Genomic DNA, 20107 nt, shown 5'->3' on the forward strand with positions numbered 1-20107 from the left:
TTTCCTTTTTGAGAGTTCAAAGCGCTTTGTGCAAGTTACTATGTTGTAATAGGAAATGCGCAATATATTTGGATAAGGAGGACTCTGTAACAGACTCAGGCTCGGATAGTGAGTGAAGGAGCACTCTCGCTAGGAAAATAACAAGGCTGTAATCTAAACCCATTTAAGTAGGCTTACAGGTGTTTAGATTGGGCCACAGTTTCTTGTTGCTCCAATCTTTCTGTGGAAATCCCCCTGTTAGCTTTAGTTACTGTTCCAGCAAAAAGGAGATTTGTGTTTGGGTTCCTCTGTTGGATTGATTTCACAGAAGCAAGCTCTCGTTTTTGCCTCCTGACCAGCAATTTGAAGAGTTGGGGAGACTTAATCTGAAACAATTCCTCTTTTCCTCTTAGTTAGAAAATTGGTGCTCTCAGAATCCACAAAGGGACCACCTGATAAGGGGACAGAGCACATGTGAACGAACATTCATCACTATGCATACATCTGATTGATTGATTGCTTAAAATGTTGCCATGCTGCTTTTCTGAAACTCGAAGCTGCTTACAAAAAAAAAGAAAAGAAAAGTAGGATAGTAGTTAAAATCAAGCCAGAAAACACAGAAATTGCCAGTGTTTCATTTTCTGCAACATAATTAAAGCCGGGGGTGCCTTTCAGCTCTATGTAAAAACATGTAGAGATTTTGAACCCATTTATTGCATTTTATACCATCTTCCCTTCCATCATCAGGCTGGAGAGCAAGTGCTGTGAAGGCCTTGCTTCTGGCAGCTGCAAGTTCTTGCCTCACCCGCTTTCAGAATGCAGAGATAAGAAGACTGCAGGGAGGGCAATGTGTCTGTGTGCTTTATTATGGAGGAAATAACTTGCAAAAGATAAAATATAACCTTGATAGAAGAGTGAGTGGAATAATAAGAGCAGGGAACTGTTGGGTGGAGTTCGCTGTGTGTGTCAGATTGAGGGTGTTGGTGGCAAAATGGGGAGTGGGGGGGGGGCTGTGAGGCAGGCAGAGAGGAAGCGAGATGAAAGGGATAATGAAATCATATGTAAAAAGAGATCAGGCAATATGTTAGGCCAGGAAGCGAGAACTATAAGACTGTTGTCTCTAACAACTTCCTGTTCTGGAGCAATTAAATACACTTTTATGTTTTAAGTGCCCACATTTTAGTCTGGGTGCGTTCTAAAGTAAATACATCACACCCCACCTGACTTGTGTAGATGCAGTTGAGACTTCTCTGGAAGTCAGTAGGTGCTGTTTTAAGGGAAGCCAGGACTCAGCAGAATAGTGCAGAAACTGACTTGAGTGACCAGCTATCGACTGGCTCTTGCAAGGAACCTAGGGAACGTCGTAGTGACGTGATGCACACCAGCCTTCCCCAACTTGTTGCCCTCCAGGTGATGTTGGACTAACATGTCCCCAGCTAGTCTAGCCAGTGGTTGGGAATGATGGGAGTTGGGAGTCCCAGCATCACATCTGGAAGGCACTATGCTCGAGGAAAGTTGATGTACATAAAGAATGTCGGTTGATGAGTCCTATAAGCCATATTCGGGCATTATGCTCTTCGGTAGGACGTGCAAGGGGGGGAGAGACGGTGGATGAGCATCCTCGCCATGAGGTGAGGACCGCTGTCTGCAGCAGGGAGCCTCTTGTCGTCATGGAGACTGCCTGGAGAATGCTGCGCTACTTGGAGCCTACATCTCCCTGCTGGAGATTGTTTCCTTCCAACTTGTGTAGGACGACAGGGGTGCTGGTGCTAGCAGACGCGTCTCATATGTTCTGTTCACTTGTGAGTATAATGTCTGTGTACGGCTCAAGTTTAATGGGGTTGAACTCAAAGTTCTAAAGTAAGTTAATTAGACGTAAGCCCTGTTCATGTGTTCTTTTGAATGCATGAGGCCTTAAACTAGGTAGAAGGGAACAGGTGTATGTCTGCTCCACCCTTGATGCTGAAGGGAGGTCGTGTGTGCATGCTTGCAAGCCCCTTCAGAGCTTCACACAGGAAGGGTTTGGGGAGGAGAGGGTGTGCCTGGTGTGTCCTGGAGCATTGGGGAGTGGCTGCCAGCACATGCATGCCCTGCACATCCTTTTGAATGAATTAATACGGCTTTAGAATGAATAGGGTGAGTGAAAATTAAGGCCCAGTTAGTAGGAGGACATTGCATGCTTAAATGCATTTTTATATAAAAATTCTAGTGCGTAGGAAACTGGCGCATTCAGGAGGGAGCTAGGCCTTTTCCATTGATTTACTAGGGTTTTTGTATATGTGTGTTTTAGAAGCTTGCATAGAATTTTTAACATGGAGGCAGCAAATAAGAATGTGATTCCCTTCCCCGCCCCCGCCTCAATCTACAGGCCGAAATGGCACAGTCCCAATAAAGCAGTATCCCATAATTATTCTGGAAGTGTAGATTGTCTCTAATACATCAGTGAAGCTCTGTTGATTTTTATTAGACCAAATATTTGTACAGTTCATGCAATTTGATAAATTTATTTTGTTGAACATTGAGGAATTGGCTTTCCTTGTAGTAGTGTCCCTAGGGAAATGGGGTGTTTATTGCCTCATATTCATTTAAAACAAATTCTTTTTTTTACGCCCAGACAGCAAGATTAATTTAACATGTTGACATTGCATCACTTAACCAGGAGCACCTTCAGGGACTTCTGCATCATTATAGCGACTGTGGTTTGAAATCCGCTCAAAGCAGGTTTTTGCTTGGCAGTTCCTGGAATGTAGCTGAACAATGTTGGTCTTTGATGATATCCAAGCTATTTAGTACAGTCTTCCAGTGGGCAGTTTTTCTTGCAAGGAGAAGGCATTTAGCTGTGTGTGTGTGTGTGTGTGTGTGTGTGTGTGTTAAGGTGGGAAGATAGATATTAATGTTTTGCTTGTATTTCTTTAAATACTTGCTGAAGCACAGCATGAATTCATTCTAAGGATAGAATTTGTTTAAGGAGAGAAATAGGAGTGGTGGTGTAGGGAAGGGTGTGGAGGGAATGTATCTTGAACTTCAAAAGCTCCCTATTTATTTACATCTCCTTGGTTTTCATGCACATTATTTTAAGGAATTTCCTTGCTTTTGTAGGTGTTTATAAATGTTGCAAAACACAACTCTTGTTGATCAGAGAATGGGCCCTCTCCATAACTTCCTCCTTTTAGGCAGTTCCTCAAAGCTTTGTTTAGTAGCTTAAGAACTGGATATAAGTGCATTCTACGAGTGGTCAGGGAATATTCACAAACAGTATACTGAAGGGTGAAATGTCTTCATTTTTAGCACTGTGCATAATCTATCTTAGTCCCAGCCCATAGCGTTCATGTGGTCATCTGGGTTATAGAACCGAGCAACCTGACAGCTTCTTGAATCACTTCCTCCAAAATGGTGCCCCCTAGATATTGAGGTCCCCCCCTACAACCCCTCCCAATGGTCCCCCCTAATGCTTTGAGGTCCCCCCTACAATCAAGCAGTATAAAAAAAAATATGCAGTCATAGAATTGTAGAGTTGGAAGGGATACCAAGGGTCATTTAGTCCAACCCCCTTCAATGCAGGAATAAAATAAAATAAAGAATTGTTTGACAACCCCATTCCCATCAGCCCCAGGAAGCATTGCCAATGGTCAGGGATGGTGGGAATAGAAGCCCACAGGTAGACCTGAGTGCATTAGCCCAATGGGAGTAACTGATGCTCACATGGCTATAGCAGTTGCCTGAAGTCAGTAATTTGGGCCACAGTTAAGGTGGGACAGCACCGGTTTGAGAAGAAGTGGTCAGTCTTGCCTTGCTTCCTCGTGCAACCAGCTTTTCTTGCTTTCCTCTCCCCGGTACTAAATTCCTGGATCCTGAGACTGCTTTCTAATGCTCCAGCCTATGTAAAACTATCTGTGGAGTTGTGTTGCGATGAAAGGCAAACTTTTCCCCATGAGCTTTGCAGCATGGCTGTTGTTTCTATCTGGTCTGCTCACACTCTGTCCCTGTTAACTTTTGAAATGGGGAGATCATATTGGAGAGATGGATTCATGGTGTGGAATCTGTTACCCCTACTACCCTTTCTCACCACACTTCTGTGGATCACACCTCTTGAGTTCTCTGAGTAGCCGCTGGCCCCTGTATACTATGCTGCTCTTGAGAAGAATATTTCTTGGGCAAGGTTAGATGGGCTCGTGGTAAGATGCCTTAGCTATCACGCTTTCCCCCGGTGCTGTAAACATGTTGATGGAGTATAATGTTTGTTACAGAATTGGAATAATAATAATTATTTATTATTTATACCCTCTGGGTGGCTTCCAACAGAATATTAAAAACACGATAAATCATCAAACATTTATCTGATGGGAGGGCGTTCCACAGGGCGGGTGCCACTACCGAGAAGACCCTCCGCCTGGTTCCCTGCAACCTCACTTCTCGGAGTGAGGGAAGGCCCTCGGCGCTAGTCCTCAGTGTCCGGGCTGAACATTTTGGGTGGAGACAGAACAGAATACAAGGTTCTGTTCAATAGATTCCAAAGCAGAGGATAGAGAATTGAATTAAGTCAATGAGGGCTAAGCATGTGGAACTCATCCACTAGAAGTCTTTGAATGGATTTGCCAATAAATCAAGGACTATATATGTCTAACCATGAGTATTTGCATAGCCAGTAAAGGTAATTTTGATGGAAAGAGCTTCCCCCATTGCTTATTGTATATTCATGGAAGCAAGTGTATGTGGCAGCCTTGAGGGATGGGCATAGGAATGGGACACGCATGGTGGGGCTGTGAGAAAGTAAAGACCTTCTGGGGGGTATATTCACGAGGAATTAAAAAAGATGTTTAAAATTTCGATAGAAAAGAAGCTGGAGGCGTATTTATTAGGCATTTTAGGCAAAGACATACTACAGGATAAGAAAAGATTATTCTTATATTCCACAGCCATAGCCAGACTATTACTTGCTAGAAACTGGACAGGGGATACTATCCCCACAAAGGAAGATTGGATAAATAAACTACCGTATTTTTCGCTCTATAAGATGCACCAGACCACAAGACGCACCTAGTTTTTGGAGGAGGAAAACAAGAAAAAAATATTCTGAATCTCAGAAGCCAGAACAGCAAGAGGGGATCGCTGCGCAGTGAAAGCAGCAATCCCTCTTGCTGTTCTGGCTTCTGGGATAGCTGCGCAGCCTGCATTCGCTCCATAAGACGCACACACATTTCCCCTTACTTTTTAGGAGGGAAAAAGTGAGTCTTATAGAGCAAAAAATACGGTATATGAATTTATAGGATTAGCCAAACTAACAGCCGCCATAAGAAATCAGTCTAATCAGAGTCTAAGGAAGGAATGGCAATGTTTTAAAGATTATATGAAGAAGCACTGTTCTAAAGAAAACTTATACTTATACTTAGATATACTTAGAACAAGTATGTAAAGAGGAATTAAATCAAGGTAAAATTATTAATAGAAAAAAAATGGTCAATATAAGGACACAATGTAAATAAAAGTGTGCAGTAAAGAATGTCGAGTTGTGGTGGAGGAAAGCCACATGGGTGCAAAATATAGTTGTTTATTAGTATATATGAGTTCAGGTTTGGTAAAATATGGTTTATGAATTGTAACTATGTCTTTCATTTTCTTTCTGTTTGTGAAGAATAATAATAAAAAATGTTTATCGGGGCGGGGGGAGGAATAGTTGCCAACGATTTCCAATCCCCGACCCTAATGCCTTGGATTCTCATCTTGAAGAATCCATGTGAGGATTGACAACAGTCCCTGTGTTGTTGCAGCATATAAATCACAGCGCTAGAAGTCCTTGCCCCAAATCTTCCACTGTTAATTTCTTTGATTTACAATTGCATCACATAACCAATTGTGGTTTTTTATGTTTAACAACTTACCCTGAAATCAATGGATATAGTGTGGTATTAAATAAGCAACTAAGCAAGTCCCAATTTTTATTCTCTGACAGGGACATCAAGTGTGGCCCGAGCATGGAGCGCAACGTTTGACGAACTCATAGGCAAGCATATTGGAATGTTCTTCCAACAGTACATGTCCATGAATGCTCCTGGTATTCTAGCAAAATATCCAGACGTCTTTTCTGTTTTCATTATCCTGATCTTAACAGGTAAGACAGAGAGAGAAAGCTGGTTTGGGAAGTTTTTCTGGACTAAGAATTTGTTGTCCATCCCAGGAAGAGCAAACACCCTAGCTATATTTCGGCCTTGTTTTCAAAGCTGCTTTGTTTGCCTTGAGTGTCAGGTTGACCTATTGGAAAGCTAGCAGAGTTAGGACTGCAGCAGCCATCTTCCCTTTGAAATTGCTTTGATAAAAGAAGGCGCAGTAGGCGATTTAGTGGAAATGGGTGTCAGGCAGCAACAATGCTTATTACCCTAGAGGAGGAGGCAAGCTGGAAGTCTTCAAACGCTGCAGAAGAACTTGGATTTGTTAACTTCAGCAGTCTGCCAATTCCTTTAGAGCTCCAGCCAGGAAGATGTGGGGAAAGAAGACAGGGCTGCCATCATGCTGGTGGATGGCTGTTTATCTTACAAGAGTCAAAACATTGAAACGCTGTATGGACTTTATTTATTTAGTGAGCGCAGAATTTATTCTTTTAAAAAAGGAGAAACCACCCAGCCTTGAAGACGCATGCAAAATGTGCTGGATATGAAACTGCACAAACTAATTTTCTCCCTGGTATATTTTGGCATTTGTCGAACAGTGGCTGGGTTGAACTTGCGAGTGGATTGCTATTGTGGAAAATAAACCCCCCCAAAGTCTGTTTTTTTATGCCCAGAGCTTCTTGTTTAGGCCCTCTAGTTTGTGGCCATTCACAGCGTTCCCCAACCTAGTGCCCTCCAGGTGTTGTTTGACTGCAGTTAGAACCATCCCTGTCCACTAGTTATGCTGGCTGGGGCTGCTGGGATTTTATGTAAAAAAATCTGGAGGGCGGGAAAATTCTCTGTGGAGGAGTTACAGCAATAGCTTCCAGGCAGTAGCATTGCTGCCATTTTCCAGGAGGGACGTGGCCAGGACTGAAGAGATGCCCTGGAGAAGACAATTTGATGCTCCTGCTAGTGCACCCAAGCAGCCCCTGTCTGGCCACTGCCTTGCCCCATCTTCCCTTGTTAAGTGGCAAAAGCACCACTGGCTGGGAGACACTTGCTGTGGCTCCATCCATTGGCTAAGCCACTCCTGTACCAGGTTAGAGAAAGCTGCCTTGGAGTTGCAATGTTGCCTTCAATGTGGGCATATTCATAGCATACTACAATGAGTGAAGAAGTCAATTGATTTGTCCATTCAGAGTATTTTCTAATACTCCTGAATGGGCAAACTGGTTGACTTCTTCAATTGAATTGGCCCTAAAAGGAAGACCAAACTAACCCAACATTTCTCTAAAGTCCCATATTTAATTGTTAAAAACTCTGTAGATTGTTTCTGTTTCTCGAACCTCTCAGGAGATTTTATGGATTTGTTTGTAACCATTTATAAACCACTTAATATTTTCACAGTATTTAAGTGGTGTACAGTTCTTTTAAAGAAACAATAGCATTAATAACGCAGCCTAAAACCAATAAAACGGGGATTAGGGGATTCAAACATACAGATCAGGTTCTGATTGTGCAGATCACGGAAAGCCTGGGCAAAAAAACCAAGGATGGGATTCGTATGCCCCTCTCCGTAATTTCTGTGGGGAAGCATGGTTATTGCAAATGAGGAGGAAGAGATGAGAAGAACCAAAGCAAACGAGTAAGAGGGAGCATGTGAGCTCAGCATGTTTATGACTGCAAGACTGTATTTGCTTGTAATGTCTGAATCGAGCCTTGGGGCAACTCACTGTGCTAAAAATAATGTAACGGGTTAGCAGCATGGCAAATTGTGCACCCAGGAAAGCGCTGATCTTCCCAGAGACAAAATACCTTTGTTGTTGATAGAGCTTGTCTAATTATCCACTGTACATTTTCTAGGACTTCTAACTTTTGGTGTGAAAGAATCTGCAATGGTTAACAAAGTGTTCACCTGCATCAACGTCCTTGTCTTGGGCTTTGTGATAGTGTCGGGGTTTGTGAAGGGATCGATTAAACACTGGCAGATCCCAGAAAACATCTCGGATCCTTCACACAAGTAGGTTCAATTTTATTTTAACATGCAGTAACACATGTTTGTAGGCTTATTTGCTAGAATCCTTCAGAAATTCAATCTATGAGTCTGCCTCGATATTTCCAGTAGCAGAGGACTCCTCCTCTTACCATCTCCTATGAAACACTGTGAGGGTTCTTCTCAACCGTGCTAGGGCACACAGAGTGCCTTTTGTCTGTCCTGGCTCAGGACACCGGCCCCTGCCCTGTTTCCTAGGATCAGAGCTTCTCTGCAGAGTTTGACTGCCAGGAGCAGGGTCTGATCTGCAATGCTGCTTTTATATAGCACTGCTCTTCATGTATGTTAACTGGCCCATGTTTTAAATGTTTGGATATATTGCTGCAATTGTTGTTTTTAGTTCTACTGTTGTATATCTTCTGTACATCTTCTGAGGCCCTTCTTCGTGTGCCTCCTCCTTGAGAGGTCCGGAGGGTGGCAACACGAGAATGGGCCTTTTCTGCAGTGGCTCCCCCTGTCTGTGGAACGCTCTCCCTAGAGAAGTTCAACTGGCGCCTTCATTATACACCTTTAGGCGCCAGGCAAAAATGTTCCTTTTTAACCAGGCCTTTGGTTGATTTGATTGACACCCTATGCTCTTTAAAAATGTTTTTTTTTGGGAGGGGGGAGTTATTGGGTGGCTGTTTTTATTTTGGTTATGGATGTTGTGGTTTTATATTTTGATTTTATTTTGTAAACCACCCTGAGACCTGCAGGTATAGGGTGGTATATAAATTCTATTATTATTATTATTATTATTATTATTATTATTATTATTATTATTATTATTTCTGGAGGCAGTCCAGAAGTGTGCATGCACACGAAAGCTCATACCAAGAACTAACTTAGTTGGTCTTTAAGGTGCTACTGGAAGGAAAAAAAAATTTTTTGTTTTGACTATGGCAGACCAACACGGCTACCTATCTGTATCTATAAATAAATATCTTGAGAGGTTGGTGATGTAATGCCGCCTTCCTTTCACACCTTCTACTTGCACTTTCCTCCACTTTCGTCTTTTAGGGAAACATTTCCTTTGCTTAGGAATAGTGGTGACAGCCGTAAAGAGATGCTTTGCAATTTCATTCTGGGCTGTGCAGTAGAGTCCTTCTAAATACATCTGTTGGGCATTCATCGCCCAGCCTTGCATAACTGGATTTAGGAATTGTTGCTAGATTTACGTAACAATGCCTCTTGGCTATGCTTGAGTTAATTAAGCATGTCTGTGACATTTGGAAACAAAATATAGGCCTTTTAAATTGGATGAGGCATGGAGCTTTTGAAAAGAAATGGGTCCATCCAGGAGATAGAACGTTTCTCCATATGGATTTCGTGCAAGGGCTAGCCTCTGTAAGTGATTGGTTCAGAACCATGGTTGAACCAGAATGGGATGGCAGAGAGAGAAAAGGTGTTGCTCCACTCGCCATTGACTTTGGCCCTGCCCACGGCCAGCATGTGGCTATGACAAGTCATTGCTGGGGAAACTATGGGGGAAAGTTTCTCTGTCCCTGTCAAGTAACTGAGGGTGGAATACAATTAAGTGGCCATTGCTTAATTGGAGTTGGCACTTTCAACCAACTTTCTAGTCTTTAAGGAGCCACAATTCCGTTTTTGCAGGGCAGACTTGTTCAACACAAACAGTTTGCGTATAGATTGTTCTATGCAGCACAGAGCCAAAGCACTCTGCTATTGAACGCACAAAGAAAAATAGTAAAACATTGAGCCTACTTGGAACAAAATGAACTAGGAACAAACGCTCTGGCAACTGCATATGATTATTTTGGGCGTCACAGTGAAGGCCTTGCCAGGCTAAAATTATTGAGGACACATTCAGTACAGAATTAGGGTCCAAGCCAGCTTTCCCCAACCTGCTGCCCTACAACTCCCATCAGACCCAGCTGTGCTGGCTGGGACTGTTCTAGTCCAAAACATCTGGAGGGCACCAGGTTGGGGGAAGGCTGGTCTAAGTGAAGAACTTCTGAGGTGTCCTTTTGATTTTCTTGCACTGCTCTTTGTGAATTTAAGCTCTGCATCCTTTGGCCAAAACCTCTGAAGAAGCAGTCAGATGTTTCAAATCTTCTCTGTGACTTACAAAGTTTTGCTAGATTTAACAATAGGAAATCAAAAATTCTTTTTGAAAAAAAGCTTCTGAATGGTTTCAAAAACATTTCGCAAATTAGCCTACCTGTATTGTGGTTGTTGTTGATAATAATAATAATAATAATAATAATAATAAATTAATCTCCAGATAATAACAAAATGTGTTACTCAACCCTATCTGTGCCTACTTGGAAGTAAGGCCCACTGATTTTAATATAATTTCCTGTGTCCACTGGGAGTATTATAGCCTTCGTGTGCTGTGGTTTGTGATGATCTCAAATCTACAGGTTTTGTGCTTTTAGCAGGGTACAGAACCCCCAAAGTTTGCTAAATGGCTTAAACGGTAATAGTCAGTGCCTTGCCCCAAGGAATTCTGGGAACTGTGCTTTGGACAGGGGTTGGAGTGGGCAGAATACAGATCTAAGTGTCTCTACCAATCTGTGGTACTCAAGATTCATTGAAGGACACCATGACAGTTAAGCTGTGCTGGATTGGACCCAAAAGCGCATCTGATCTACTATCCTGTTTCCTATAGTGGCCAGTCAGACACCTGTGGGAAGCCCAGATCAGGACATGAGGGCAGTAATCCTCACCTGCAACTAAAACTGGTGTAAAACCAGCATACATCTCTACTATAGATGGACCATTGATGTGTCAGCTGCATGTCTTGTTGGAGGCAATTCTTCCTCTTGAAATCATCTGTGTGTTGCAAACTGTCCTTTGAATCTACTAGTCTTGTTGAGAGGAATAACCTACATCTCTTGTTGCCTATTTTTAGTGAAACCATTCCAGAACATGGTGTTGGTGGGTTTATGCCCTATGGATTATCTGGAGTTCTTTCAGGGGCAGCAACATGCTTTTATGCATTTGTGGGATTTGACTGCATTGCCACCACAGGTAAGGACCCAGGACTCACATTGAATAAACACTGTATTTCATTATGAATTCTGCCCACAGTTCGGCCGCCTTTGTATGTTGCTGATCATGAGATCACAAAAATTGGGGAATGGGGGCCAAAGGAAAACATGGCAGTTCTTCCCTCATTAGCAAAGTTGTGTGTGGACACCCATAAGCCGTGGCAGTCCTGCAAAAAGGAATGAAAGTAATAGCTGAAGAACTTCTAGTTGATAGATTGTCTTTTAACTAATTGCTTTTGTTTACTAAATGTACATTCTGTACAAGGGAGCCCTTTTAAAGATCAGAAGGTGATAACTTAACAAAGAACAGTCGCTTCTTGTTCACCCACTCAGTGTTTGGGGAAAGGGATTTTTTTAAAAAAAATGTTTACATTAAATTTGTGAAACAAAGCAAACAGTTTTTTTGATTCTGTTCTCCAAATCGGCTGCCTTTCTGTGGTCATGGCTTTAAACACTCCAGCCATGCTTGCACACAACAATAAGCAAGGGTTTCTTGCTTACCATGGTTTACTGTGGAACAAGCACTGTGCTAGTTCTTTCTGCCTGATCCCCGTCTTCCCTGGTGCAAGCAGGATAAATATATCAGGAAGTTCTGACTTCCTGCTGCATCTAAAACAGAGATTATGGTTTGGGAGCAGATGGCAGCATAGTGCTCTTCCATGGCAAGCCATAATAAGCCATAAATCAGAAAACCTGTGAACATCAGCATTGTCTTGCCATTCAGAAGATGTGTACTGTTTCTTCAGAGCACCTACAGTGCTGAAGCCTCTTCTGCAAGGCATAGATATGGCCAGGATACACCAAAGTTTGTCTGGGCTATATATTCTTTTGTTCAAGAAAATATACTTTTTGGTACACACGTGGAATCTCTTTCCATAAAGCTAGCAACCTGCCTGGTTTTCATGGCTAAGTATCTCTTGAGTACAATTTCAGTTAATTTAATTGTACTGAGCTGTAGCCAATTTCATTCAGAGTAGACCATTTAAACAGATGGATATGTCTAATATTGGTCCATTGATTTCAGCAGGTCTTCTGCATCAAACTACTGGGTAAAGTTCACTGATTATATCATGCAGCTGCCTTGGAGAGTTGATAAGTTAAGAGCTAAATGACAAAAAATGCCTAAAATATCTTAAGTTTGACCTTTTCTTACACCCCAAGGCTCTAGTCTGTCTTCCTGTCACTCTTCTTCTTCCTTCCTTCCTTCCTTCCTTCCTTCTAGTCAAGGTTGACTTATGTTTCAGTTCTGCCAACTTCCTTGTGCAGTTTAGTCCACTGTGACTTGGTTCACACATCACATTAAACTATAGTTGAAATAAATTGTGGCTTAATTTGAATGAGCAGAGTTCTTGGATACCATTTGTGGTTTTATGGGAGAGGAGCAAACCACAAGTCCAGGTTTGGACAACGTGACAAGCCAGGCTATGGCTTGTTTCTCAGCAGCAAGGCTGGAACAGAAGAAGAGTGAAGCGTTGGGTGATTTTGACAGCATACACCAGTTCAATGTTTCCACTGTGTTCTTTCTTTATCATAAGAATGCAGTAAAAGTGAACCACTCACACAGTTCAAGATTCAACAGGCGCTCAATGCAGACTCCTTTTCTGGGAGGAGATTTAGCCTTACAAGTCTATAATGTTAGGTGGATTTAAAACTAGCAAAGTCCTGTAGATCCACATTAGATGTTAAGGGTTAGTCTGTGGGTTCAGCAGAATCAAATGGTAAAGTGTGACCTTCATGCTGTATGTGATCTCATGTTTGCATGAATGCTTCCTTGTGACACAAACTTCTGCATGTCCTGTGTCTGGTCTTTTGTAATGGAGATGATCAGAACTTACTAAGTTGTGCATGATAACTTGACCTCCAGGTGCAGAATTATAGCCAATTATGCTTTTTTGAGCCGGATTCTAGATGCCTTTGAAGCGTTAATCTCTTAATCTGATCATAACCCCTCTTCTGCAATATGTAAAAACCCACTTGCTTCTATATTTAGATATCATGCAATATGGTTGTCATTTTTAAAAACGGCAGTTCCATCAACTGAATTAAATGCACATATTGCAAAATGTCAGTACCATTACACTTTTTTAGGTACTGAAGGAAATAAGGTTTCCGTTTAATTGCTTAATAGGTTACATGCATATCCGAAGAAGAGTTCATTAAATTTCTTTCTCATCAAATTAGTTTGGGGAAGAAAGGATTCAGTACATCTGTGTGACATGCACAATAGCAGTCACCTCAAGGAGTTCCAAATTGCAGTCATTATTATTTTGTTCAGCCTTCCTTGATTATTGTTGTGCAGTGCCATCCTGTACACGTCTACGCAGGAGTAATCCCCATAGATTTCAGTAGGACACTCCCAGGTACATGTGTATAGCACAGCATTCATAGTAGAGCATGCCAACTAATCAGTTGAATTTTGCACAGTCTGAGACAAGGGTTAAGAGCTTCCTTTGAGAGAGGACTCTGCATTTTATTCTCACTTTCTCTGGTTTTATTTTTGTTTAGATTAGCTTCCTTTATCTTATTGTATTATGAAAAAAGCTTTAATAAAACCTTATTTTTGAATAAAATGCACAGTAGATTGTTGCTGTTGACCATCGTATGACCCGCAGGTGAATGAGTTTACTGAAAAGCTTTTTTAAATTATTGTGTTCCCTTAGAACAGGCGTGGGGGGTGGGCAGAAGGTAAATTTGGATTTACCGATATATCTCTTGGCAATTTACTGAAGATTGCCAAGGATTTCCAGCTCTCTGTTGTTTCACAATAGCAAGTGAAAATTGATGGGGGTGATGTGGAAAGCCGGTCTTCAGAATCTGGCCCTGTACTAATCATTTCTCTCTCAGCCTCCATGAACCCCACTTGCAAAATAGCAGCATAAATTGGTTGCCATTGGCCATGTCTTCATGCTGATCTACTGCACCTCAGTAGATTTGTATTGCCTTAGTTAATTGCCTTAATCCTTTTTGCAACTGTCCCTCTGCCCCCCAACACCAACACCCTTGTTTTGCACCCGGCACCAGCTGCTTATGGTAAAAAACAGCAGCACCCAAAGTAGATCCCACAAGGCTAAATTTGACTATCTGTGCCTTCGAAGATCTTAGGTTCCATTAATAAAAAACAACAAATATGTTTACCTCTCATAGTTGATAAATATCAACAAAAGTTGTAGGGTGGAGAAAATGTCTTGGAAAATATTTTTTTTTCATTTTGAATTTCTCATAGATTGTGTATTTTGTTACTGTAAAACAGTTTGGGACACCTTGATAGGTAAAGCAATACAATGCAGCATATATACACAACTATAATAAAGCTAAAAATTTGACTCTGCAAAATAATAGTTTAAAGCACAAGAGAGGAAATGGCATCTTAACAAGTAAACAGCCACTTCAAAAACTCCCTGCAATTGAAGCTTCTTGGCACCCCTTGAATTGAGGGAGAATATAGGTTCAGCTCCTCCCCCCCCCCAATTATTTCATCAGGTTGTGAGGGAGAGATAGCGGCTTAAATAAACGATTGATCCCATTCATTGTTTCTGTAATAACATTTTCAGTCTTTGTGGCTGTTTTCTTTTCGTAGGTGAGGAAGTGAAAAATCCCCAGAAAGCAATTCCGATAGGAATCGTTGCATCGCTTCTGATTTGCTTTGTTGCATACTTCGGTGTGTCGGCTGCTCTTACCCTCATGATGCCTTACTACATGTTAGATAAAAACAGCCCCCTGCCTGTTGCTTTTAAGTATGTGGGATGGGATGGTGCAAACTATGCAGTGGCTGTTGGTTCACTCTGTGCCTTATCCACAAGGTAAGATGCTGGGGCTTCCTTTGCTACTTGCTCAGTGGGGTTTGTGCTCACCTGCCCTGTTCTAAGACGAAAATGCCCAGAATACATAGACCCTTTGAGATTGCTTGTGTTCGCCTTGGCCTCATTTCACAATGTCATAGATGCAGATTGTGGAGAGGGGGGCCTTTTAAAAAATCCCTTCCATGATAGGTGAAGGGTTGTAGCTCAGTGATACAGGAGTGCTTCCTTTGCCTGCAAGATACTCTGTCCCTGTTATCTCCCAGCAGTGCTGGGGAAGAACCCCGTCTGAAAACTTTTGAGATCTTCTGGTGGCCAGCATGGATGAATGTTCTTCCACCTTGACTCCCCAGATGTTGCTGAACTACAGTTCTCATCATCCCTGGCCATTGGCTAAGATTAAATATATGGGTGACCCAAGGCTGAGGAACACTGGCATAGACAATTCTGAGCTAGAGGGTCACTGGTGTGACTCAGCTAAGGGCAGTGACCTAACACCAGCCTTGCTATGGAATCAGAAATGAATCATTTCTTTGTAGGAGCTTATATGGCTCAGCTTATATGGCTGGCTAACTAGGCTTAGAATAAGTTGGGATACCTGATGTTTCTAAAGCTGTTTTGTGCATCCTATGGCCCTTGGGAATGGGAAGGAAGGAGAAACATCTAGACCTCGCAATTGCAAGATGGCAAAACTTTTCCTTTGTCTTCCAGTGCTCGATAAATTACAAATCCCTTCTTTATGCGCTGGTGTTGGTTTCCTAAAGAAAGTAATTTTCCTTAAAGTATAGATAAAGACTCTATTGCTAGATTGTTTTTGCAGTGGTGGTTTGCCTTGTGAATGCAAGATGAGCTTAGGTGATGCCCTTGTCTCTTTCTAGTCTCCTTGGGTCCATGTTTCCAATGCCAAGAGTTATTTACGCTATGGCAGAAGATGGACTACTGTTCAAGTTCTTGGCTCGTGTTAATGAGAAGACAAAGACTCCGATGATGGCTACAATAACCTCGGGAGCTATTGCAGGTGAGACCCCAAGATCCGTGAAGAAAGGACTGAGTAGCTAATCCTGTTTTAAAATGAGCAAATTGAGCTAACACCCCAGCCCTCAGCACATTCTCATTAGTTCCTCAAATAAAGCACCTAAGTGTTATGCAAGGAGAATGCTTTGTACTTTCTAGAGTTTAGTGTTGCGATTGCATCTCATCTTGGAATTGCTTCAGGCAGTTCCTTTGTCTGTTGCATCATGCAAAGAATTGGACCAGGATTAAAACATACCCACATGTACTCTTACTGTTTTTTGCTGTTTCCTCTGCCAAGCGGAGCCTCTGTTTAATAAGCAGGCTTCAACAGACTGCTGCTGTTTGTGAAAACAGGACGAGCAAATATCTTCCGGGGTTTAAATGCTCTTTTTTTGAATGCTGGCCTTGGTATTCATATTTATTTGTGTGGAAAATCAGGCTTCTAAAAGTCACAGGGTGCTTCCACAGATACAAAATGCCCCCTGCTTTAGGGCAAGAAGAAGAGCTGTTGTGGTCGTCTCCACTGCCTTCTCTTACGCCTTTAATTAACACTTCTTTAAATGCACTTCTTTAAAAAAGACTTCTGTCGCTCTCTTGGGTTGCTTGGAATGAAAGTGTGAATAAAGAGTGAACTGTCATGGCTAACTAGTCTTATATATGAAATGGATGTACCCCCACTGCATTATCTGTCTCTTCTTTGTCTCCCACCAGCTGTCATGGCCTTTCTCTTGGACCTGAAGGATCTTGTAGACCTTATGTCCATTGGGACGCTTCTTGCTTACTCCTTGGTGGCTGCCTGCGTGTTGGTGCTAAGGTACGGCACAACGTTTCTGTGTTACGGTGCAGGGAAGATGGTTCTCAAGTGTCCCAGATGTTATTTATTTAAAAATTCCCAAATGGGGACAATGGTGTGTGTGTTTTTAGGCCAACCAAAACATCATAATATAGTGTGCAAGCTTCAGAGCTGTCCTGAACTCTTCATCAGACTAGTTCAGGGATGTGTCACCTTTTTGTCCCATTCCCCCCAGTGCCACATCCACACTTGGCCCAATCCTACAGCTTATAGGTGTGACTCACTGGCCGTGCTCTTTCCTGCTGGGGATACTGAGCAATATTCTAGACAGCAACTGGCTTAGAAGATTTAAATGGTATTTAGCAACCCTCTCCTTCAGAGTCATGGTTTCCAATGCCCGGGAATCAGTTTGGGAAGAATACATATTAGGTGAGACTCTCTTATAGTTACAGGTGATAGGATGGTGCTTAATGTGGTCCCAATTCTTTTTTCCTCTTAGGTACCAACCGGAGCAGCCAAACTTGGCGTACCAGATGGCTAGTACAAATGATGAGGCAGACAACAACGAGTCCGTGAGCACCAGTGAATCTCAGACTGCGTTTCTGCCTGAAAAGGGAGAGAAATTCTCCTTAAAAGCTGTTTTCCGCCCCCAAAATACTGATCCTTCCAAACTCTCTGGATCTGTAGTAAATGTCTCCTCCTGCATCATAGGTAAGAGTTGGTTTCATGTCCGCAATTGTTAATTTCTACTGGTCTGGCCTTTCTCCGAACATGTGACATTGATAATGTGGTTAGTTCTCTGTAACGCATGCAGCTGCAGCTTCGTTTTGTAAGGTTGACTTGCAAAACTCCCATAAAACGTAGCGTATGGGTTTGTTTAAATATCAGGAGCTGTCACTTTTTAGGTCAGCCTTTCTCAACCGGTGGGTCCCCAGATGTTGTTGGACTACAACTCCCATCACCCCTAGCTAGCAAGGCCAGAGCTCAGGGATGATGGGAGTTGTAGTCCAACAACATCTGGGGACCCACAGGTTGAGAACCACTGTTTTAGATCCTTTGCCAAGACCTAATTCTCCGTTAGAATTTTCTGGTACCCTCCAGATCTACTTGTACAACAACTGACCACTGACCATGCTGGCTGATGGGAGTTGAGGCTGGTGAAGTATTCTGGTCCAACAGGACACCAGCTTTGGGGATGGTTAAGAGAGTCTGCACACTTACGGCCTGTGAACTCTAGTTGCAGCCATCTAATTTTGTGCACCCCAGTCTATATCAAAAGATTAATCCCCTGGGCTTGGAAGAACATCAGAATATGGTTTTGAATTAGCAGCCAGAAGTGAACTGGCATCTGTGTTGGCCGTGCATATAGAAGCCTGTAGGCTATATAGTGCCATGATAGAGCATCTGATTTACATGCAAAGGTCCCGGGTTCAGTCTCCTACATCTCCACATAGAGCTGCCTGGAGAGCTGCTGCCAGTCTGAGCAAAGAACCCTGAGCTAGCTGGACTATTGATCTGTCTTGGAATGAGTCAGCTCCCTGTGTTCCTTTTGTTGGATTGGGACATAAGATTGTACTGGTGGAGAGCCGAGTCGAAAATGGATTTGACCCGTCCACCTACTTGCAGCATCTCTTGCTGAAACATATAGGAACAGAACTGCCCCAGAACATTTGTGCATGCACAGATTTAGGATCAAAACTACAGAACCTTGCAACGCGTCGCTGCATTTGCTACGAACTTTACTGTTCTTGGCTTGATTTTAAAATCACAGTTGCTTTTGTATTCAGTCCTTCCCTCCCGCCACCAAATCAGCGCAGCAAACATTTGTTCTATGTGTCTTGTTGCCAGGTGTTCTTATCGTCACCTTCTGTAGCTGGACTGTCCTTGGCAAAGATGCTCTGAAGAACGGGACCCCGTGGGCTATTGCTCTGCTTGTGGCCGTTTTCCTCCTCTGCTTCTTCTTCACAGTGGTTATCTGGAGACAACCTGAAAGTAAAACCAAGCTCTCGTTTAAGGCAAGTGGTCTGCAAGGAATGGGCTGGGGTGGTTGTGGGTGGGGGAAGCAGTCGGAGTCTCTGTTGGCTCCATGCATGGAAAGAGAGATTAATGGAGGTTAACCTGCTTTTTCTAGAAGGGCAGGAATTAGCAAGGCATGGGCAGGGGGAGAGGAGGTGCAGAGCAAACTTTCCCACGCAGATTGGCTATGTGCACCTCCAGCTTGACCTTCAGCACTCCCAATATTCCTTTCTTTTGCTTCTCATCTGGCAATCTGTCTATTTATGTTTAATAGCGGCCAGGCAGAGGGTATGCAAGGCTGCGTTTCTTTTTTTGGCAATCTCAGCATAATCTCCAAAAGCACCAGCTCCACGCTTTGAGATGCAGCCCCTGGAAAGGAGCTCTTGTTCTCTCTTCTCACTGAGCTGCAAAAAAGGAGAGAAAAAAGCCACACCAAACATGTATTTCAGCCTTCTTACTTTTTACGGACTTTTAACCCTGAAAAGGGGGAGGGGATTTTTAAGTACCCTTTGCTTTTTCCTCTCTGTAAAAAAAGAGAGTACCCCAAATACCCCTCCCCCAGCTAAGTACTAGTTTTAAAATTTATACATGGCTTTTCCATTTTTATTTTTTAAAGCAAAGGTCCCAGGTGATGTGAAATAAAATGGTAAAGCCAAATGCTCCAACAGCATCTGGAAGGCAAAATTAAGCTAACAGCAGAGATAAATTCCATTTCCAGAGGAACTTTGTGGATGATGTTATTGTTCTTGTAAATTGCTAATGAATTTTTTACAGGGCCAGTTTTAGGTACCAGCTGAAAGCAAATGATATTCTCATATGCCCCTCCATTGGCAATGTGATATAGGAGGCTCAGTCGTCACAAATGGATTGTGCAACCACACATCGATAATGTGGTGTTGGGAACTGGCTTGTCCCAAAATGCCATCCAGAGGCACAACAACCTGGTTTCTGTTCTTTTTCCAGGTCCCCTTTCTTCCCATCCTTCCAATCTTGAGCATCTTTGTGAATGTTTATCTCATGATGCAGCTGGATGTTGGCACGTGGATACGATTTGCTATCTGGATGGTGATAGGTGAGTTTGCAACTGGGTTTCTGACCATGCAGAATGATGGAATTCTTTAAAAAAATATATTCTAAACAGAAGGAAGTTGTGAACAGTGCTACAAGATTTTATTGGTTCCTGAAACAGAGTCCAAATGCCCCCTTCCCACTACTATCGGGCCAGTCCTTCCAGAAGTCTTGTAGCACCATTCAGACACCAGTTTCTGCCTTCATCTATTTCCCACCCTCCGTGGTTCTGCCTACTGCAAGTTGCTGCATCCTGCCGGGGGACAGGGCTGGGCTTGGTTCTGACCTTATATGTGGCATAACCAGGT

The 20107-nt window shown here is 42.7% G+C and overlaps 2 protein-coding genes across 6 annotated transcripts in view; one reads left to right on the forward strand and one right to left on the reverse strand.

Annotated features, from left to right (window-relative positions):
- USPL1 (ubiquitin specific peptidase like 1) overlaps window positions 1-20107 on the reverse strand; it is a 362686-nt gene that overhangs the window by 293752 nt on the left and 48827 nt on the right. The gene's annotated exons all lie outside the window — the stretch shown is intronic.
- Window positions 1-20107, forward strand: part of SLC7A1 (solute carrier family 7 member 1) — a 55254-nt gene that overhangs the window by 26150 nt on the left and 8997 nt on the right. For all 5 annotated transcript variants that reach the window (XM_083609166.1, XM_083609165.1, XM_083609168.1 and 2 more), the window contains 9 exons: window positions 5930-6088; window positions 7929-8085; window positions 10973-11091; window positions 14689-14911; window positions 15787-15926; window positions 16634-16736; window positions 17215-17426; window positions 18564-18730; window positions 19695-19803. In XM_083609166.1, the coding sequence (XP_083465292.1) occupies window positions 5930-6088; window positions 7929-8085; window positions 10973-11091; window positions 14689-14911; window positions 15787-15926; window positions 16634-16736; window positions 17215-17426; window positions 18564-18730; window positions 19695-19803 (1389 nt within the window). The remainder of the gene's footprint in view (window positions 1-5929; window positions 6089-7928; window positions 8086-10972; window positions 11092-14688; window positions 14912-15786; window positions 15927-16633; window positions 16737-17214; window positions 17427-18563; window positions 18731-19694; window positions 19804-20107) is intronic.

Source organism: Podarcis filfolensis (assembly GCF_964270895.1).
Source record: "Podarcis filfolensis genome assembly, chromosome: 4".
Taxonomy (NCBI): domain Eukaryota; kingdom Metazoa; phylum Chordata; class Lepidosauria; order Squamata; family Lacertidae; genus Podarcis; species Podarcis filfolensis.